Here is a 23,274-nt window from a genome sequence, read left to right on the forward strand (position 1 = left end):
TGAGAAAAACATTTAGAGGGAAATAACTCCTTAAGAGAGACGGAGAAAGAGATGGCCTATTTAGCTTAACCAGTTTCTCTTTGTGCTCGGGAAAGCTATCAAGACGAAGAATCAAGAAAAGCAGACTGAGTGAACTTTTGGATTACTCTACATTTATGTGGATGAAGTAAATTGCAAACAAATCCACCAGTGCTACTAAGAAATAAAATATCACCCAGGCTGAAGATACAGTATGCTCTGTGTGGTGAAAAAAAAAAGAGAGAGACCTGCAAGCGAGCCGGCACTAGAGGGGGTGTGAGATCTCCACCTCCTCATCAGTAGGCCTAAAGTCTATCCCATAGACACTCTGGAACCCAGTGGGGAGATCAAAGCCTGTGTGATCCAGTGGCTGTTATATCACCCCCGGCCTGCTCTCCCACTGCGGGGCCTCCTGTTACGGCGAAGGCAACAGGGAAGAGAGGGAATACAAAACAACTGACCTGGTCCCGTCTATGCATGCAACCTTCCAAGATCTTTACCGAGGATTTAATTCCTACCCTGCCGCCGCCTCCCCTCCCCTGCAACTACATTTACATTCCACTTTGCATTCCATTAATTTCCATTTGACCACACTTGCATGTTTTTGCAGGCAACATGAATAGTCATGAGCTGCACATGCACAAAAAAATGTATGTAGTCTCAAGAACAAAAATGGGTTGAATCTTTTTTCAGTCATTGTTAAGCCTCTGCGGGACACAATTTGCTATATGTATTCTTAATTCAACATTTATTTCACGAGGCTTGTCAATTAGGACAAAATAGCAGCCTGCTGTCCCCGCTCCATTGTTCACCTTGTTATAAATTTGAAAATCAGCGCTCCCTCCCTCTGACCGTCCTTTCCTGCGCGCTTCGAGACGAGGCGAGGAGACAGGCATGATTGGACCCTGTTTTCTTGCCTCAGTGGAAAGGCATCTCAACAGGCCCGCTATTGACCACATCCACCAGGGGAGGGAGCGGGTCAATGTAACAGAGAGCAGGGGACCATTTTGGACCACTTAACTATAATCAGTAAATGCACCCCAGTTGCAATTAGCGCAGGGCCACCCTGAGAGTGTTCGTTTTGCTCACAGCTCTGTCTGTGTTTTATTCTGCTCCACAGGAACCTTGTAATGCAAATAGCGCTCCTCACTCCCGGCTTAACAACGGGAAAGGAGGCGGGAGGTGTGTCGGAGCATGCTGCTGTACTTACTTGGAGGGTGTTTCAGAGAGCACAGTTGCTGTATTGTGTTTCAGGCAGAATTTATCTATAAATCTTTATATATTCGTCTGTATAGTTCTGCTACAGCACAAAGTTACTGCAAAATAAACTTTTCAAACACAGGGATCATGTGGTGAGAGCAAACTGAGGGTCATCATCTGTTGTAAGCAGGCTCAGCATTCGTGACCGATGATTTGCTCTGGTTCAGGGTCTGCCCTGTGTCAGCTGTCTGCAGTATATCTAACAGGGCTGTTATGACTTGTCCTCAGATGCTTCAGCAGCCAGCTTTGTGCAATTAGCCCCACAAACGAAATGGCTCCTTTTCATAAATCAAGACTCTGCGGAACTTGAGAAAGAGAGGCTTTATTTAAGGCTGAAAAACAAAGAGGAGACAGAAATGTGACAGGTAGCTGGTGCTATCACACTGAGCCTCTCCAATGCACCAACTCTCTCCTCGACTCGTTTATGATTCACTGCACTTAGTCATCCCCTTCTCCCCCCCACCCCCTACTCCCACGAAGAAATGGCAAACAAAACAGACAGACGGACAAACAAACAAACAAACACACACACAGGGCGCCTTTTTAACTGACGCTGGCATTTCTGCAGAACAGGTGCTGTAGTTATGATTGATTCGAGCTGCAGTGTGCACTGACGATTCAAAGAGAAGAGAGACCTGAGCACACAGACGTGCACACGAGTTCAAGGAGTTTGTTAAACTCTTTCCTCCTGCGGTAACGTCTGCCTTTGACTGATCTGAGAGCAGAAGAGTTAACTCAGGCACAGCAAGGGTGTCTGTGATGCTTGTGGGTACAGATATTCGACTGCGGGACACCTGTTAGCGCACACACACCCGCACTGAGGAAGGCACAATAAAGTACCTGACCTCCTTTTCCTCTAACCACCTGTTTACTGTGCTTAAAGGAAGGAACAGTACCCATATTTACACTTTTACCACAACTCCTCTGTGCCTCATCATGCACCTCACCTCAACATGCACATATTCAGTACGCGTAGATGAAAAGATATCAGCTCGACATTTCTTTATTTTCACCTCACTAGCTGAGGATGTGAAAAATGCAAAGCTCCTGCTCACACGCCGAACAACCGTAAGAAGAAATACAACACTGGCACCTATACATCTGAGCTCTGAGCCCTTATGGCCAGCTGAGAAGGATGACGCTTTGTGATCCTATATGTCCTCTGGATGTGATGATTGAAATGCCAGGCAGATTTGCGTGAGGGACAGAGGTCAGGATAAAGGAAATGGAGGGAGGGAGGGAGGGAGGGAGGGAGGGAGGGATGGAGAGAGACAGGAGGACATCGGGGAGAAGGGAGGGTGGGAGGTTAAGATGACAGAAGATGTTAAAAAAGAAGCAAAGAGGGGAAAAGGGGAGAAGGGGCAGGGATCACTAATGAAAGTTCCCTGCTGTTTTCTCAGCTGTTCTTCTCGGTGCCCTGAGCAGTGCTGAGTACGAGGCCAGAAAGTCTGGGTATGCTAAATGGGCCATCTCTCCCTCTTCCTCCCTCTCTCAGACACACACTCAGTGAGAATGGGGAACACACCTCAAAAACCACATCTTTGTGTCTGACTTGAAGCCTCATTGTCACCATGGTGACACTGTGAGCAACAGGGTTGGTGTGGACCTTTGGGGTTTCTGTGCTCCTCCAGCACCTACTTGTCAAGAGCTTGGCACACATATTGACCCAGGATGGAAGCAGAGAATGAGCTTCTCGGCATCACCTTATTTTTGCATTTAAAACCTGCTTCAAAACTGGAAAAGATGCGAGCACATTCAGTAGCAGCAAAGTCATGCCAAAGACTTTTTTAAGAAATTAAAAAATTTACTGCGGAGCTGCAAGAGAAGAAAGTGTTTCTGCAAGGTGAGCCATGACTCAAAGCCAATAATAATAACATTGTCATGAGTAAAATCTATACTTTTTTTTTCTGCGCTGAGAGGGAGCACAGACGCACAATGCACACAGCTGGTAACAGGCTGCAGATGAAAGCCAATTTGGTTTCTTTGTGTAACCGAGAGCTTCAGTTGGACCACAGGTCCCTGTGGAACAAAGACGGAGAGAAGCGAGGGAGAAAGAGGAAGAGATCGAGAGCGAGAGAGCGAGAGGGAATGAGATAGTGAAAGGGAGGAGAAGGAGAGCTGGGCAGAGCGGAGAGAGTGAGTGAGTGAGTGGGGGGAGGGAGAAAGATGGGGCGTCCTGGCCCACCTGGGCAAACAATAGCAGCGAGATGAGAGTGTGGCTCAAGGGCCCTCCCTGTCCCTAAAGTACACAGCTGTTGGTTGGGGCAGGCAGGCAGATCAAAACAGCCCCGGTCTAATTCAGGTGTTGCACCTTCAGAGGCACACGGACCAATTTTGGAACAAGAGCCTTGGTTGCTATGGCGACGGCCGCAACAGAGAGACTCCTTTTTTGAACTCATGTGAAATGATGCACGTTAATGTTCTTCATTCATTTCAACAAATACACACAGTGCAGAAAACAGGCAGAAAAGATTTGTGTGCACTTTTTAAAAAGACACAAGGACGTTTTATTTAAGTCATTGATGTTAAATGCGTCTCCTGCTTAAATGACAGCATTATGCTGTTGTTTATTTGCGTGCTGAAAGCAGCCTGTGAAAAATCCAGGGTTGCGTGTTAATGGATTTGTGTAATATGTCTACTGAGTGTACTGAGCCTTGATTTTTGCTTGAGGTGTTCAAGCCTTCAGTGGAATACATACAGTACAGGAAACATTCTGTATGCACTTTAATGTCAGCATTTGTTGCTGTTGATTAATGTGAGAAGTGAAGTGCTGGTGAATGACCTGTGAAACTCAAGGATGGTACGTACATTGATGGCAAAGAAGAGTCTGCTTGAAGCCAGTGTGTATATGTAAATGGCAGCATAAATAGAACCACAGAGGGGGGGAAATGCATGTAATTCCCTTTCGTGGGGTACAACACTGTGGCAGGAGATGGAAAGATGAGACCTGCAGTTATAGTGAGAGCTTTTAATAAGGTGCAGCAAGATCTCATCTTTCCAGACCCTGCCTCAGTTTCGTCCTGTCGGTTGAAGCTTTAAGTTGGCTGATGTGCAAAGACTTCTTCACCTTTAGACAACGGCACTGTCCTTGTTTAAAGAGAAGCCATCTGTTTGATGATATATAGATTCTGGCTGTAATGAAAGACTGTGCGGTGCGGTGTTGCTGCCTCCCCTGACGTCCCTGCTGTGTTTAAAGGGGCAATGTGAGTTATGCCCGTTTCATGCTGATAACACTAACAGAAATGGCGTGTTCGCTCAGGGCAGCGATAGCCGGGCCGGAGCAAACCCGGTGCAGCATTGCATGTGTTTACTGTAAGGCTATTGAGGTTTTTGAATGAAGCTTTGAATGTCTGTCGTCATATTTTAAGATGTTATCACCTTACAAATATTTCTTATCCTTGAGAAAAATCCTTCATTTGAATGAAGTGATTCGTCACATTAAATGAGTTAGTCTTTTTTATTATTCATCAACTTTCTTTAATGAATAAAAGTAATTTATGGTGCTGTTAGATTGCTGCTAGACCGCGCTGTTAATACAGGTGCATGCCTCCCTTTGTATGCAGCAAGCAGGAGCAGAAAGTTCTATGTCCGCAAATTAAAGCAGAATAATTTGTGAGATAGCAATGTTTGGAATATTGGAGATGATCACGTCTGACTTCTAGACTTTATAACACTCTGGAGTTATTGGAAATATTTGGATCACACAAGTCTGGAATCTAGTTATACAAATACTATAATACTAATAGTACTAATGTAACCTAATCTTTACCTGCAACAGACATGCAAAAAAAAAGCTGCAAATGTTGATTTGGAATTCGAATGTCAATGTTATGAATAAAGCTTGAAGCTTCAAACTATCCAGTAAAGCCCTAGTTTACTGTATATGTGTGTGTATATGCACAAAACGCTTCCTATATGCTGTAAATGAGTCGATCCTGCGGGGCCATTCGGTGGTTTGAGGATGTGAACATTGAACAGGTTGTGTGTAGCAGGACAGGACATAACCTCTGTGTTTAATCAGCCAGTCACACACACACACTCACACACACACACACACGCCAAATTGCCTGGTACGGTTGAGCAGCTACTGTTCACATTTAGAGTGACTGATTTGCCTATTGTTCTTTTGTTTTTTCTTCTTCTTCTTTTTTTATTCTAGCATTTCTGCATTTTCTGCTATCTACAATCTGACTGGAACATGTTCTTTTGGTTTCCTCTGTGGGCTGATATATAGCGTCTTAATGCTCTTTGGTGCCTCCCAGCTTGTGCACTCAATAACCAGCTGAACTCAACAGACAATCCGACGCTCCTCGCTCATAAAACACTGGGATTAGTCTTCAAAGCTCGTTGGCAAAGCACACAGGAGAAGTTCATTAGTTTGCATTGCTCTTTTTTTTTGTCAAATTTAGCAATGCAGCGGTTTGAATATGGCAATAAACTATAACAGTTTTTTTCCAGCCTGTCTGCAGCACTGGTGTCTAAAGCAAGGAGTTTGCACAGAAGTAGAAGACTCAAACACCCTTGGATGCCGCCCCATTCCTAATGCTAACCCTTTTAATATTTAACCAGGATCCAATACAGGAGTAATTATTTTTCCAAACAAATTATGCCTCAGGCCCAAACCGCCGCAATCTGATACACCATAGCGATACATTCTCTGTCACAAGGCGCTATTAGTCATTTTAAATTATTTATCAAGCTTGGGTGAAATAGGATTTGCTTCAGACCTGTTTTATGACTAGCATACTGCTTGAACAGAATCTTGAGTGGCCTTTATATTCCAAAAAAGCAATTTCTATGAAAAGCTCCTCCAGCTCATCCTCAGAAGAAAAAACCCCGGAGACGTCCATATGTGAGGAGTTCACTGAGACACAAGGTCAATAAAGGAATGACGGTGCTGACGTACACTCTGTGGAAACAGCCTTTTCTTAGGAACAAGATTGCTATGAAAGATTCAGACTACTGTGCAATGGTAACAGAAAGCTACATCTGATCCTTTGTGTTGATAAATGTCATGTCATAAACTTCCCTTACCCTTTCACCCTTTTGTTGACCCGTTCAGTTCATAAACTTCCTCTAAATCAGGACTGTGCTGCGTGTCTTTAAACCTGAGATACTGTTGTGTTGTTGCCTCAGTTTCATTTCATACCTTTTTCTTTTCATGGATATAAAAATTCCCTCTTAACTAAAGCGAAATGTCTTTGCAAAACACCCCTGATCCTATCTGAAATTGACTACTATGAATGTGAACAAAGCGAGGCGTTAATAATTGGAATCTAAAAGTCACATGGCGATGTCGCTTTATGACTTTATGAGCGCTGCTGAAAATAGCCTGTGTGGTAAGAACAGAGCCCCATTTAATTCTGCCATCTGCAATGAAAAATAGCAACATTTTTATAGAGCGACAACTGTCACCATGAATATGAGCTATGTTTAACTGGGCTGTCGAACATCTTCTATCAAACACGATGAACACGTTTAGAAAAAAAAAAGAAAAAGGGGAGGGAGAGGCGGGAGAGGCGGGACATAAAAGCAAGCGGATAAAATCGTTAAAATGGCAGTTAGAGGAAAATCAAGTTATTGTGTTGAGCCAGGGATGATACTAAATGAAAAGAGAGAGACAGAGAGATGTGAAAAGAGAGAGGGGGGGGGGTCATCAAAGCCTCTTTTTCTCTCTATACAGGGGCCCCAGCTGGCTGGCTGAGCGACGGAGAGCTCTGCCCACTTGCCTGCCGCAAATTAGCCAAACTATTTACCCTCGTATATGCACATTAGCAAATTCCTCCAATTGAGAAAACAAATGCATCTGTTTTGTTCTGTTGAAAACTTCATGGGAGCCTGCATGGGCCTCTGCACACCAGGCATTCTCTGTCAAAGTGGCAGTCAGTCCGAACAGACACACACACTCGTGCACATACACACACAGCCAGCATGGAGCCAACTGCAGGTCCCTGCCGGGCCTCCCCAATCCCCCCCAATCCTCTCCCCAGCTGGACAGCTATAGCTTGGATCAGTCTCTCTCAGTGTCTCCCTGCCCTCTGCCTGTCTCTTTCTCTGACTGTTGTTGACAGTCTCTGTTTTTTTGTCTTCATAACTCTCTCTCTGTAATAAGACCATTCTCAAATTCAGCAATACTCCCATGACCCGTTTTTAAAAAAAACGAGGAAAACCAGGGACCCAAAATGAACATTTTTTTTTCTTTAGCAAGTCTTCATTGCCCTTGCTGCATATTTTCCATCCTGGTGCTAGCTTTTAAATATTCATGCAAGTGGATGGAAGAGGTGAGGGGGGTGAAGGGAAGGTGAGGGGAGGTGGGAAAGAAGAGAAAGGGAAGGAGGGCGGGAAGGAGCCGAGGCACCGCGGCGGTGGGGGCTACCCCCTTTCTGGAGCTCCCTGCGGAGGGATGGCGGGCATACAGGAATGGTGGAAGGGGGGGGGGATCGGCAGGAGGCCTCATGATTTATTTAGACCCGGGGGCACCTGTGCCAGTCAGCCGCTGATGGCAGCCATCACCCTGCCAACCCACCGGCGCTTGACTCCAGAAAAGAAAGACAAATCTGTGGCAAGCAGGAAAATTAATATACGACTACCGCTGAGAGAAATTTCACCTGTCCAGTTAATGATTTTCAGACTTTAAGTGAGAAGAAAATTCCATTGTTCCGTGGTCGTAACCCTACAGTCGAGCCTGGACATTTTAATGACCTTCCACTTTACGATTTTCCTCCGTTAGCCCGCGGTGTTGTGTGCAGCAACTCTACAAACACCTGTAAGGTTGGACAAGCTCCTACTTGTGTGCTGCCAACATTTACTAACCACCCCAAAAGCTTAGGTGAGAGGAGAAAAAAAAATCCTATGTTTCAAATAAGCCAATCAATATAGAGCAGACAGATTGCAGCCTCAGTGAGCTTAAGTGGGCGGCTCGCTGCGTTTTATCAAGGCAGCTTAATTTCCGTCAGCTTAATATCCTGGGAAATGTATGGAAATTGAACTGCGAGGGAGAACAAAGACAAGTAGCCAGGATGAAACGATGTGGTGAAACTCAGAAAGCTCTGTCTTATCATAGGAACACACAGTCCCACACTAGCAGGGGTGCGCAAACACACACATGCGCCACACACACACACCCGGGGCAGCCTGTCAGAGGGTATTGATAGGCATATCCGTCAGCTAGGTGGCCAAGTTCACTTTTTCCTTAAGAGTTAAATAATTCTCATTCATTATTTGCCAAAATGACTGTGAGCGCTTGACTACTGTATATGTTCCGATGCATATGCTTGACTACCGGTAGTTAATTAGCTTAGCTGCTACATGTCTCCTGCTTGCCGGCTGCTCTGTGGAGACACATGGAAGAGCTGCCCAGAGGCAAATTATAAATGAGAAACAGGTTATTAGGATTCTGTCATGCATACTAAGGTATTATGACTGTCATAAAAAGCACAGTAGTGAATACAGGGAGCAGTAATTATCATTTTAGGGGTCTCTCTTTTATGTGCTGCTTCCTGATAATGGCTGATGATTTTCAACGTCTACTGTCAACAACAACAGGATATGGCTCGGGCCCTGAGTGGTCACAAGTGAGGAAATATGAAGCTAAATAAAAAGTCAGCAAAAAAAAAGTCACAACGTGCCACAGCAGCCACCCAGTCAGGCTGAACCTAATGAAAGCTCATCTGCATTAGTAATAATCTGCCACTGCTTGGGGGGAAAAGAGCGCTGTTCCAGGTGCTGGTGAGGAATGCAAAACAACGACCTACACACACACCCGCCTCCGTCCCTCTACCCTCTTCTCCCCCATTCTCCTTCCCGTTCAAGACACTTTCTCGAGGATCTTCACACAAACAACACCTGCACTATTAACAGCGCCTGCTGCCATCGCGCGAATCTGCCTCTCCGTCCTCTTCTAATCCATCTTTCCTCCGTGGCAACCCGATCCTGGCGTTTACCTACCTTTCTCTCCCTTCCTGGCACACACACACATGCACACTTTAACACACGCTTCACAGAACAGTAACTAATAGCAACCTCATTCATTAAAACACCCCTTGATGTTTCGCACGGAGGCAGAGTAAATGTGCTGGAACGCCTGCCCTGTCTGTCTGGTTGTGCAACGCCAACAACAGATAGAGAGACAGATAGACAGGTGGGGCAGGGGCTCGTCTTACACTCAGCCGCCTCAGCCCGAGCAGCGACTGCATCACCCCTGATGGAGACAGATACATATTTCATTCAGGCTTCGACATAAGCCCGGTGGTGTCAGAGATCCCACTGTAGCATCAGCTGCGCCCCATCTTTACTGCCAACATGAATAAAAAGATACCGGCTCTAAAATTAGAAAATGCAGAGAGCTCCATAATGTGAGCTTTTTGTGAAGTTTCCATCTGGATGCATTAAGATCTCTTCTGCCAGAGGCCTTTTTCTTCAAAGTGATAAGCACTGAGATTACACAGACACTGGCCACTTCAGATCACTGGTGACACCAACAAGCTCTTTCCTCCCTCTAACACACTGTTGACTCATTTTCCCTTCACCCACAATGTCTAATAGGCTAATTCCTCAGGCACTACTGATGTATCGTATGCACCATACAGGCCTCTCATGCATGTGTGAAGCATAAAGTCTGTGATGTGTGCAGGTACGAGCTGGCAGGTGCTGACATGTGTGCAATATACAGCTTCAGGCGTCTGACTTGTTAATATAAAGATGTTTAATTACTAGAGGAAATGGCTCTGTCCTTTTCTCTTTCTCTCTGTCTCGTGGCAATTAGGCAAGCCTCTGTAAAACTGCCGCTGCGAGAGAGCCTCTCTGTATGCGCACGGAAAGAGAAAAGAGAACTATGGAAATTAAGGTGAAAACTGTTTACAGCTGTTTCTGAATGGCCACACTCAAAGGTGGGGTGAAAAGAGAGGGGCTGACGCAATAATGAATTATTTAAATATTGGGGATAATGGTGCGCACTTTTTAGGCGGTCTCTCCGGGAAGCCACTCGTGGTGTTGCACTCATTCACACACACACACACAAAAAAGTAAGAATGAAAAGAGAGCTCGGGAGAGAAGTTTAAGCTCTGCATAATTTCTCACCTCCACCTTGGCCTGTTGTTGCATGAAGTGGGTTTGTCGGTTTGCTTAAGTTTCCCCCCGAATCCTGACATTAGGAATATGTGTTGGGAGAGGGTTTCAGACTGTCATTGATGTATACTGATCCCTTAGGTGTATACTAAGGCGTTAGCGATGCAGTTGAGACCGGTTCCAAATTGAAATCGGAATTGTATGCCTCTAAGCTTATCAATTCCTTTCATCAACGCTGGCATGCAAAACAATGACATCAAACTCATGTATCTATACGCTGCTGGAAACTGTAAACACGCAGGAGTCATGGCGGAGTGAAAGAAATGGCCCAAAGCTTGGCTTCACTTCACGAAGTAAGATGACAAATGTCTATAAAATGATCATTTCAAGTTTCAAACAACGTGCCGAAACATCTTTCTACGCACTATGGGTTTAAATTCCAGGAATGTCGTGTATTTGACACTGCACACGAGTGCCACCGCTTTCTAACCAAGCAGCAAGTCCATTACTGAGGGTAAATGTCCTCTGTTATGGGAACATTAACGCCATGGAAGCAGGCTTTTTCTTTGACTAACAGTTAAACAGTGGAGCTTTTGCACACCCAAGTCTACTCTGTTTCTACACCGTGTTCAGACTCAGAGATAATAAACAGTTGCGCTGATGCTTAAACCTGTGATGGCCTCCTTTTTTCACACAGGTGTTAGCCGTTCTGTGATGAGGAGTTTTATAAAATTTAATATGAGTTTGGGTTCAGGTTTCAAATTTTGTCAAACTCTGTTGTGTCTGAGAGTCAGACATTAGACTCAGCTCCGTGCAGACCTCCACTGCAGTCCTTTGGAGACATCAGAATCCCATTACCTAAATGACGAGCCCTTTGGACAGTCCGGCAGACAGTCACGTAAGGTGAAAGAGTGTGTTCTCCTAACATCCCTGCCACTGTCTGCACATTACACCTCCCTCCCTCTACCAGCAGCCACCACAAGGCCGGCTCCTGCCAGCTGCACTGCCTCGGGAAACTTAACATAAACTTAAATAATGTCTTGCTGCATTCCACCCATCTCATGGCCTTTACCCGATGAGATAAATAGCACCAACATGCCCAACTGGGACAAGACAATAATCCCTTTATCTGGCACAGGGTAGGCTTGACTAGCCGGCTTACCTGTTACATCATTAGCTTTAGGCAAGAGGGGAGAAGGGTAACAGGAAAGGAGAGGAGGATAAAGAAAGTAGGACCAGGGTTAGGTCACATGTTGATGTAATGAGGACGTAAACGCCACACAATAATTAAGAACAGGACAGAAAGACGCTGTAGCAGTACACACAGAGCTTAAGGTAATAATATATTTAAATAACAGTGGGGAGACTCTATTCAAGTACAGTGGCACCGAGTGTAAGAGTGCTACAGACAGGCCTCTTTGACAAGGACAGATGAGCTCAGCTACATGAGCCTGTATTCGCTAAGCACTGAAGCGAACAAAGTTGAAACTCTAAGCACCCCAAGAGCTGTTCTTGCAAATACAACATCACTTGTTTACCTTGAACGCTGGTGTTTTATTTGCATGAGTCAACCTTGTGGAAAATCCATAAGTCATTTGCAAGGCTCTTACAGCACATGTGACGCTATCTATGGCATCCAAATTGCAAACAGCCATGTGTGAGGGATATGAAATTCCCACCAAATGGATGTAAGCAAAAGCGAGTGATTATGGCTTTGTGTGTATAATGTCTGCAAATGGCCTTAAAATGACTCTCATCTAGATGAAAAAATTGAGAAAAAAAAAGAAGAAAGAAGAAGAACGTTGCTCTCACGATTCCTCCTCATGTCATCTCACCTCATCAACCAAAAAAAGAGGAAAACTTAAGTGCACGAAGACACAAAATATTTTATTTAACAAGAATCAAAGAAGACGTCGGGGGGATGTTTTCGCTATTGTGGAGGATATAGAGTAACACAGAGCCGGCAGGTTGGAGCTGGCAAATCCCACCTGTATGTAATCTCTACCCAGTAAAGGTACCGTCTGCACAACAGAAACAGAAACTATCCTGCAATCTTCTCATCTGAAATCATCAAAGATGGTTTGATGTTCTCCTCTAAGCTTTTGAACTCACCATGAACTCCACCCGCAGCCCAAGTTTGTTTGCTGCCCAAACGGCATGTGATGCCGAGACACCCGTAGTGCTCATCTCCCATGAGCTCATTCTTTGAATTGAATTGTAAGACTTGCCTCATTCCTCACAATGAGAAAGCAAACACACTCTTGCTGTTGACATATTGTACACGGATGACATTATGCAGTACAGACAGCGCTGTCACACACACATACCACTCCCAATGCCTCAAACCAGGGTCACCAAGTCCCTGGTTTGGGGTTTTTGGTGGCTGGTGGGTAATTTTCTGGTCAATGTCAGCCTTTCTTTCCCCTCCTCCGCTGCCAAGAGGAAATGAAGGGATGATCTCTTCGCTCTCCTCCACTCGTCACTCCCCGAAAAAACAAACAGGAACATTTTATGGCCCTGCTTGTTGACCTACAGCCCAGGAGCAACAACAACAGGCTACTAGCGGTGTTTACTTCAGGATGAGCTACTTAAACTGATATAACAGCACTGCCCTGTTGACAGCACATACAATCCAATTCCCTTACAGGGATCTTAATATATTGTAGGTTTAGGAGACGGTAACACAGTTCAATAAACACTATAGCTCAGATAAAATAATACACCTGTCAGATGTGATGAAAGGTCAGGATCTGAGGGGTTTTTTTTTATCTTCTGAATGCAGCAGTTTGAATCCAATTACCGAGCACAAGTCCTCTATACTGTAAGCCTTGTCACATTCCTGTTTTAACAGGAAACAATAATCCTCACTGTAGCACATTTAAAAAGCCAATGATCAACTGTAAAGATAATAAAACCAAACTCTGAATCCACTGAGTGGAGGCCACAAACTTCTCTACACAGAATCTACATTATGCGCAGTTGCAGAGCCACCACCTGGCATGTGTCTACGGGTACATGTGTGTGTTTATGCGTGTGGTACCACGGCTCACACACACCTGTTCTTCCCTCAGCCCCTGGCCCCGGCACCAGAGCCTGAGCCCCAAACAAAGCTTCTCTCTGTACGGACATGGACACTGTTTGATTCCTCGCACAGTTCCCCCCCAACGCTGCCTCCGCTGAAACCTAAACACTGTTTGCTATGGGCGAAAAAGACTGTTTAAGAAGTACTGGGAGAAGAAAGAAAGGCCTTCCAGAGACTCATCTGGTTCTAATGCAGGGCCCGCTGGTGTGGATTACAGGCACATATTACAGGAGAACTCAGGCTGACCCCTCATCTCTATCCCCGGGGGAAATGGGAGCCAGCTATGGTGATGGGGGGCTGAGGGTCCAGGGGCCTGGGGAGCCGAGGGGTGACTAGAAGCCTGTGGGCACGCTGCCACCTCACGTGATTGGTGCCCTCCTTCAATGAGGGAGTTTCTCTGAGATATTAAAAAAAAAACACTGTTGCAAAACAGGAAAAAAAAACCACTTTCTTTCACTGAACCTTTCAATGACACTAAAAAATGTCATCACTTCAAATATTTGCTGCGGTCTGTCGCGTCTTTACCAGAGTTTCACCAAGTTTTGGAGGGACTAAAGAGGCCTTTGATAATCTTCAAAGTAACACTACAACATGCTTGTTTTATCACACGAAACACAATAAGCAGCTGGCTACTCAGCAAGCATTTCGAGTTTTACTGTTCTATCCCACACTGAAAAGGGGGGTTAACTATGAGGGTAAACAAGCTAACAGGAAAGCCAGAATCGGAGCGAAGAGAGAGAACTTCAGCAGCAGCTCATAAGGCTGGCAGCAGATCTGGGTGTTTGGCCAAATAATCAGCTCGACTAGGAAAACATTCCTATTAAAGCTGGGATAAATCAAACAAGATGCAGAAAGCACAATGATCATCCAAACAAAACGTGCAGGAACAAACAGAGGGACATGTCTCCTTTTGCTTTGTACCAGATCCTCTTTGCATCTGCCATGTTACATAAAACGCCTAAATTAAGTCTTTCATATCCACCACATGTATTATCAAAGTTGCAGCTCTTACCTGTAGTATCTGGACTGTAGATAAGTGGAGCAGACTGCTTTGGAGACATGGCTGGCTGAACCAAAGTCAATGACTTTGACCCTGTAGGGCTGTCGAGACGGGTCCACGAGCATGATGTTCTCTGGCTTCAGGTCAGCGTGGATCAGCCCCAGACTCTTCAGTTTCATTAGCGCTGTGGCCACCTGCTGCAGCACGGGTCTGATGTATTTGAGCGGCAGGGGGCTGAACTTGTTCTGCTTGAGGAAGTCGTACAAGTTCTGCTCCAGCATCTCAAATACCAGGCACGTGTGGTTCTTGTGCTGGAAGCACTCGTATGCTCTCACAAAGTTGTAGTCATCTGCACTCTCCGTGCTGAGACGCGCCAGGATGCTGACCTCGATCTGACCCTGCCGTGCATACGACGGGTGGTTTTTTAAGATCTTGATCGCAACTATCTCGTTGGTGCCCCGCTTCCAGCACTTCACCACCTGTCCGAAGGTTCCTCGTCCCAAGAACTCCAGCACTTCGTACGTGTTGGTCATGGAGCAGAGCACCTCGTGTTGCACCAGCTGGTAGTCCCCCTCGCTGTTGGAGCCACTGTTCTTGGACGTCGCGGTGGAGGTGGCAGTGGCCACCGTGGCCACCGTGGCTCCACTGGCTGCTCCGTTCTGGATCATTGGTGGGCCGTGCTCCTCAATGATCTGCACACTGCTGTTGTTGTCAAGCTCCTCACTTTTGCGTTTAAGCCCGCATCGCTGGTAGGTATCGAGGAGACTGACCGTGCTGCGGCGTGTCAGGTTATGAACACCGACTCCACCACCCACACCACTGCCGCCGCCGCCACCTCCACCACCACTGCTGTTGCTGCTGCTGCCTCCACCCCCGCTGCCCAGCAGAGACCCCACGGCCCCTGAAGTGCTGCTGGCTGAGGCGACCACAATGTGGCCCGCGCTGGCTGGGAAGATGAGTGCCTGCTCGTAGGGCAGGGTGGAGCTGGCGACCTGCAGGGAGCTGTTGATGCCGAGGGGGCCACTGGCGGCCGACAAGTTCTTGCTGCTGTTGTGGCTGTAGACTTTGCTGTGTGTGCCGTACCCTGTCATATCCCAGTTACAGCTCTGCTCCACCTTCAGTTTCTTCACGCTAAAGAAGGCACTTGATTGGAGAGTGTGAGGGGAGAACACTTGCACTTGCGAGGCCATACCTGTGACAAGAGGGGAGCGGGGGGGAGGAGCAAAGAGGACAGGAGGGGAATGAAAGTGAGAGGTTAGGAAATTGAGAGTGTCTGAAACACGAGAGGTAGCCAGTAGCTTTAAATAAAGACAGCTTGGGTCAGAGCAGGTCATTAAAACACCAAGCGTAAATGCTGATGTGTCAGCATGTTAACCTCTTCAACTTTTTAACATCATAGTAAAGAACAAGCATCAAATAACCTTCAGAATGTCATTAAGCAGTTGTTGTTTTGGCATTAAATAGTTTCTCTGTACTATCAGCTACAATTTTTTTTTTATTCATAAAGTGCGTCATTAAATCTCGTGGGAAAGAGGCTGCTGTTTTAATACAATTCACTGTTATTTTTAATATTGTTATATAGCATAAATAAAAGCCAGAGTGTTTAGCTGAAAGATAAGCAGGTTTAGATGGAGTAGTGCTTATGCAAACCACTGGTTCATGCAGAGGAAATGCCATTTCCCCACTGTTCCCATCTGCAGCAAAGTAAATAGGCTGAGTGAATACTAAAAGAATACCCTTTCATGGGACACTCCACAGAGACAGTGGAGCAACACAAAACCGTACACAAAAACAGTCCCGCAAAAAAAAAGTCTCCAGGAATGATTGCGATTTCCTTCCCCACTACACAACCCAGCCCCTCGCATTTATTGGTACACAATTACTCACTTTAGGGAAGGTGGTGGAAGAGATTGTGTTCAAGTAACTATGAGAACAGGAGAGGGGCACTGAACTCCCTCTCAACTACAGATCCCGAAGACAACAAAACAAAAGCAAAACTGCAGCGAGGCTGTGCTCTGAACTCTTGGGAACAAGCTGCCTCAGAATAAGCAAAAGCTTCTCCAAGCAAACAACTGCCCAAAAATAGTCCCTTTCTTTATCTCTCGCTTTGCAAACAGGCTTGTTTGTAACATTGAAATGATTATTACAGCGCATAGAAGATTATACGAGACTTGTCGTAACGCTATGTTTAAACAGTTTCCAGTAAACCCAAAATTAGTTTACTGCTAACAAAGTAAGAGCTTCCACCTGGCCGTACCAACGCCCGCACAATTAGGCCCTCGCTGTTGATCAACTGATGCAGGAATCAAAGAACGCTCTGGTCGCACACAAACACTAACAAAATCCACTCTTGCAAAACAGCCCTTCAACTTTGTTTGCTGCTGGAAAAAAAATGTTGCTTTTGTGCATTTAATAGACAACTTGAAAGATGGGAAGTGTTGCTGTGTTCAAAGATAATTAGAGGAGCATTTCCCTCCGAGATGAGAAGACTTCCATAATTGTGGGCTCTCTTCTGCGGACAGAGAGCGAGAGAGGAGGGTACATGCCTGGTCACTTTGTCATTATTAGCCCTTTGAGTGCTGATGATGATTAATTCAGTAGGAAGTTGGCAGCCCTCCACTATACTTTGCCTCATTTGTTTTTTTTCTCTCTCTTAACCTCTCTTCCTCCTCCTTTTAAGAATTGTTTTAGTTACTCTGTGGCCTTGCTCGGACTTACTAGTTATCTGCGTAGTCATCTGGTCTTAGCCCTAATGCTGCAGGATTGAAGCTGCAGTGCACATTAGAGGGCTCACTGTAAGCTTGGCGGGTGTTGTGCAGTAGCTGATGAAGCATTGCACATCCATGCTTCCTGTCATACTTATTTAAGCCTCAGCCGTGATATCTGCACATACGGTGTCTGAAAATTCTTTTGTCTTCAGTGACCCCACCTAGCCACTTCATGGCCACTCCTGTAGGCTAGTCCAGAGAGGTAATGAAGATCGTCCGCTCGGCTATTAGGGGCAAGGCTCTCTGCTAATCACATAAGCCCTGAAGGCCAGATGTCACTCCTTGGATTACCAATTCCTGTGCCTGGACTTTACACTAAAAATAATTTGAATGATGGGTTGCGTCACACAGCAGCGTCAACAGCTAGTGACTGAGAGCCTGACAGGATAATCACAGGCACAGACCGACGGACACAAAGATGGATGGACAGACACAGAGCCGGCTTGTTCCTCTTATGGAAAATTCCAGCATTACATATCTGCCAGCATGATTACGGATAGCTTGGGGTTTTACAAGGCCAGATCGAGGCTTGCTGCTCTTTGCATTAGCATCACATGAATTCCTCCTCAACCCTGATCTTAGTCACTCATTGACTCTCTGTCACTTTTAACACTGTGGTCAAAGAGTTCACTTGACATTGCCTGCACGGTGCAATGAACTGAGGGCCACACAGTGTTCCCCCTAAACTGAGGGAAGCCTCTTAAATAAGGCAGACAAAAATATTTAGGAATGCATTGGATGGTTCTTGAAATTTAGCGTAAGAAATTCAGCACAGCTGGTTTTTGCCACAAAAGTCAAAGCTGTACAAACAATGCTGCAGTTAGGAGCCTTGTGCGAAACACAGATAAGTAATTAAATGGACCAAAAGTAAGAGGTCAAATGGTTGGAATGTTATCTCATGACAACATACACAGGCAACAATGTGACCAATTATACTTCATTGGGAAAGCCGCCCCAGTCCTCATGAATCACTCTTCATCCAAACAGAGGTTCAAACATGTTTATGATCTAGAATCTGAACGACCAAACCCTCTATACTGTTGTCAGAAACAACACAGCGCAAAAGACCTTGCCTTGAAAATGTCCTCTTGAAGTTTATTTGAATTTCTGAACCCTATGCCAAGCGCAAAACTGTAAAGGTCCATTGTTGCACATTTACAATGTTGGAATGCCTTCAGTAGCCAAGGCTTTCCATTTAGCATACCTAAAGGAGCACTGTGTGTCCCACATACTGCAATTAAGCATACCAGAGAGGCATTTTCCACTGTTTAGAGGCAGCATGTTGAAATGGTAGGAGTCAATGTTTTCAGAGAGATTACTTCTCTGTCAGGGGTTTGTTAATCTTCTTTTTGGGAGGATCAGGGCCGTTCTGCATGCCATGCAAGGGCGAGAGATGGACTGAAAGGGAGGGAAGGAGAATAGAGCGTGGAGAGCGGGGCCACGAGTGGCCCTCACATTCTAGCCTGTGACCTGCTTCTGTTTATTCTCTTTTATTAAACCCGTCATTTATACTCCGCTGACAACCTGACAGAGAGTATTGATGAGGACGCCTTTAGACACCACCAAACCTGCCAAGTAGTCCTTTGTAATTACAAATAGTCTTTTAATATAATAGCTGCTTATCATTCAACTCATCCGTGCCTCTCCTCGAAGTTCTGCGCTATATACGAACCATGATTTAAAACCATTTGAGGCTGAGATAAAAAGAAATGGAACGGCAAAAATGCATAAGATCAGGGTTGTAAATAAATATATCCCTGCCATCACCTAGGAGACAATCCAGAGAAAGCAGTCAGGTCTGTCTGTTCGATGTTCCCTGGCTTGGATATATTTGGTCCACTTCCTGAGGCCTAATGGCTACTGACACCGACAGAGACGCTCTGATGACCCTGTCTCTTTACTGGACATCCTAGTGCCTGCTGGACTGGGGGTTGAAGGGTTGAAGGGGGGGAGCATGGGCACATCGTTGGCTAATGAAACGACTGTCTAGACATAGCATTATCTCACCCTTCGCTGCTGTTTGCATGTGGGTGTTGGAGAACTACTTGCAGCACCTCCATCCCTTTTCTGAACACACTGACACATACAGACAGGAGACAAACTAAAGGAAAGACCAACCTAATATGTTTTAGGAAAGAAGTGGGCCACCAGAACAGCTTTAATTCACCCTGTAATAGTTTCTCCAAGGAAGTCTTCTGGAGTCTTCTTCACAAAGACATTCCCTCATCTAGACGTTTGATGATAGTGATGTCTAAGGGCCCTGACACACCAAGCCAACGGACAACTGTCGGTAAATGTTGGGCCCTAGTTTCTCTAGTTTTTGTGGTGTGTTCCACATGGTTGGCACTAGTGGGCCTTTGCCAGCTGTTTTTCGGCCGATTCAGCATGTTGAATCTGCAACAGAGACGGCAGAGTCTGTTACTGAGTAATATCCCTGCGATTAGCAGTTCAGCTCTGTGCATGAGAAGAGAAACAGAAGTGAGGAAAGCAAACAGATGACTAATGTCAAGAGGGCATGCTATCGAAACAAACTTTTTATATTAGGTTAGATAATTTTTTTAGCCATTGAGCTCTCCGGCAGAAATGGTTGTAATTGCTTGTGTTTTTGTTCACTTGTGCATGGTAGATATCTTTTCTTTCAACATCGGTTTGTCTTGTTAATGTGCTAACAGGCTAACTAGCTTCTTGATTCCGTCCTGTCGGTCTTCCCTTTTTTGAATGAGGAACATAGACTACCGCTGCCTGCTGTTATGGAAGTTATTTCCTTTCACTAAGGCGCAGGGCATACGTGCTAGTTAGCCGTTGGCTGTTGTCTTTGTACTGTGTTCAAGAGCAAGGTTTGGGTCAAGACATGTGACGTGAGGCTACTACTTTATTTTTGTTGCCTTTATTACAGTAGAAAGGACAGAATGAGCGTGAAAGGGGAAGAGAGATGGGACTACATGTAGCAAAGGGTCACAGGTCAGAATCGACCCCATGGCTGCTGCATCAAGGACAGAGACTTTGTACATGGGGTGCCCACTCTACCAGGTGAGCTACTGGGCGCCCCAATTGCCACTAGCTTAGTCTACTTGGTGTATCTGAACCTGAGCATGTTGGTCCAAACTCTCCCATAGTTCTACAATTGGGTCAGCTGTAAAGGCCATAGCATTTGACTAACATCTACTTTGCACTCAAAGCATTCAGTGAGCCCCCGATCTCTGTATGGAAGCTCCATGGCCAACAGAACCACTGATGGAAAACCTGCAGTGAGGACAGTGACTTTGGGGTTAAACGCAACATTGAACGCACCACTGAAGAGGAACATATTGTCCACACAGAGAAGCCTAGCCTTCCTGCCTCCTGCTCGAGTTCTGCCCTCAGTAGGGGAGCTGGAGCTTGACACTGCATAGTCTCTCTCCCTCTCTCTCACCCGCGGCCACTATTGACCATCCTGTCTGCCTTTTTAGCTCTCTCATCTCTGCTTATTTATAGAATAATGCATCAGACGAGCTCGCGGGGAGATACTGTCATGCAGGCTGCTGCTCCATCAGCCTTTATGCTCATCCTGACCACACTATTTGACCAGTTGGAATTGGCTCGCCATGTCTCCCTCCGCTCTCTTACAAACGCACAAAAGAGGGCAAATATCCATCGAGCATATTGACAGCGTAAGAGGAAAATGTGAATGCCGTCTGACAGACACATACTGGACTTCTCGGCTCGTAAATCAGCAGCATGCCTGCTGTAAATGTGACACTCCCTCAACTCTCCCCTTCCTGGAAGCAAACAGCCAAAGATACAGCATGTTGTGTTAGCTGTGAGATAACATGTTGGGACGGCACTTCTTCAAATGCATAGATAAATAAGTAAACTCACAAGCACACAGGAGCACCAACACAAGTATGCTTACAGCTGCACACATTCACATCAGCTGTTGAGTTGGTTATAAACTTTCTTAGACTCTACCTGAGCTACAACAACTTGTGTAGCTGAAGTTAAAATATTAACACTTTTAATCTAAAGTAAAGCTGCAAAACCTGGTTCCCCCCGGGTAACTGTCAGCAGATAAGGAGCCCGCCATTAATGTTGTAAGTGTGGTCATAAAACGGCTGGAGTGAGAAAAACATTTGCCTTGTTTATACTGCCAGGTCAGCCTAACCAGGCACTGAACCAAGGCGCGGGGTGGAGGAGAGGAGCGGGAGACGAGGAGGGAGCGCGAGGGGGGGAGGAGGGAGGAGGGGTGGTAGAGTGGCTCGGTTTGAGCTGGATTTCTTATTAATCAAATCACGAGTGTAGCAAGTGTACAAAGCACAGCACCAAACTTCCTCCCCACCGAGACAAGAGAGAAAGAAAGAAAGAAAAAAGAAAGCCTTGTAATAAATGCCCATTAAATGTTGAATGTGGAAAAGAAAAGAAGAAACTATTTGTTCCGTGTGTGACGGCATAAATGAGGAGGCGGGGGTTAAAAAACATGACCAGCCATAAAGCAGTGGCACCTGTTAAGCAGAGGTGTGGGCTCAAGTCACTTGACTGGAGTCACAACTTTGATGACTTTAGAATCGACCTGACAAAATCAAAGAAGACTTACGACTTGGACTTTAACACCAATGACTTGTGACTTCACTTTGACTTGAGCCTTTTGACTTGAAAATATTTGATACCTTTTCCCAAGCCTAAAGATTTCAAAAGTGTGTCACGGATCAATTCATTTACCTTCATTTCCTGAATCAACTAACAAGTCGACTTTTATTTTCCCCCATGATCTACTTGGTTTAAACCAATCTGAAAGCATCTTATCAAGTCGAAGAGAGAACCATGCAAAATTAACGTTACGATACTGGGCGCCATTTGGAAAAAATGATATCAAAGACCATTTTGTTTGTGTACAAAAACTATGCAGTGGTCAACAAAATACAACTGTAGAATGCAAAACATGCGGGTCGAAAAATTACAGATGGAGACGCAGAAACTTTAAGCGAACTTGTTTTAACAAATAAGCAATAAACAGCAACAAAAATGAGTGACTTGTTTACTCTAAGGTTTAGGAGTCAGGACTTGAGTGCAAAGACTTGAGATTTACAAATGACTTGCAAAACAGTGACTTGGCTCCACCTCTGCTATCAGCTCATGGCTCGAATGCACTACCACTGACATCCATCATGCTGTGTTGCTTTGACTACGGCTGCAAACGCCGTTGCAGGGCCACGCAGGGACACACCTGATAAGCAGCCGTTCTCCAGAATGCTTATCATGTACACACAGTAAGAAACGCCCCACTCCACCACACTTCCTCTTATGTCATTAGGATCAACAATGACAGCTGGACACAATGTACTGTAATGAGATCAACATACGAGAACTGTAGGCAAGAAACAGTAACCCAACACAGACAACAATGGGGGAGGACACACAGATGAGCACAATGTGGGAAGAAAACATCGGACAATGGCAAATTGATTCGAGAGGGGCCGGTGCAGTATGGATTTTGTTGCGTGCCGACCGTGCTGTGCTATAATCTACAGACAAAGTAGGAGGGTTTTAGTGTGAATGTGAATGGCGGCCTTATTTGCTGTCCTTGCAACATACCACAACCTGAGGTTTTGAAAGGATGGCGCCTCAGTAAGTGAAGGACAAAAGGCGGTGATATGCAAACACAAAATGAAATACAATGATGCCGATGTTCGCACAGCGACACATGCCTGCATACACACACACACACAAGGAGCTGGGGCTCCTTTTAGCAACAGGAGCAGAATTAGGTTTGTGAAGGAACCTTTCAGAGATGGAGACCTTAATTTTATTTCTAAAGGGTCCGACCTCTTCCTGGACACACAAAGATAATTATATTCTCAGACAAAAATGATCAACTAAACAAAGGAATTAAAAGAAAAACCCACCATGATTTTCATTTATGCACGGGCTGCTTAATATATTCCAAACAGGTTTTCACTTTGTGAGGTTCAAATTTGTATTAACCCCACTAATATGACATCCAAAGTGTTATGTGAGTTAATAGTCTTTACTCTTTACTACATTTCTGGAGCACTATTTGCAGTTGGTAAGCTATTGATTTGGAGAGCAAAGTAAGAGAAGTGAAG

General features: G+C 45.3%; 1 protein-coding gene across 4 annotated transcripts in view; it reads right to left on the reverse strand.

The window, feature by feature from the left end:
• hipk2 (homeodomain interacting protein kinase 2) overlaps positions 1-23,274 on the reverse strand; it is a 78,651-nt gene that overhangs the window by 44,266 nt on the left and 11,111 nt on the right. For all 4 annotated transcript variants that reach the window (XM_050072415.1, XM_050072413.1, XM_050072414.1 and 1 more), the window contains exon 2: positions 14,439-15,618. In XM_050072415.1, the coding sequence (XP_049928372.1) occupies positions 14,439-15,618 (1,180 nt within the window). The remainder of the gene's footprint in view (positions 1-14,438; positions 15,619-23,274) is intronic.

The sequence above is a fragment of the Epinephelus moara genome, chromosome 20 (genome assembly GCF_006386435.1).
Source record: "Epinephelus moara isolate mb chromosome 20, YSFRI_EMoa_1.0, whole genome shotgun sequence".
Classification (NCBI taxonomy): domain Eukaryota; kingdom Metazoa; phylum Chordata; class Actinopteri; order Perciformes; family Serranidae; genus Epinephelus; species Epinephelus moara.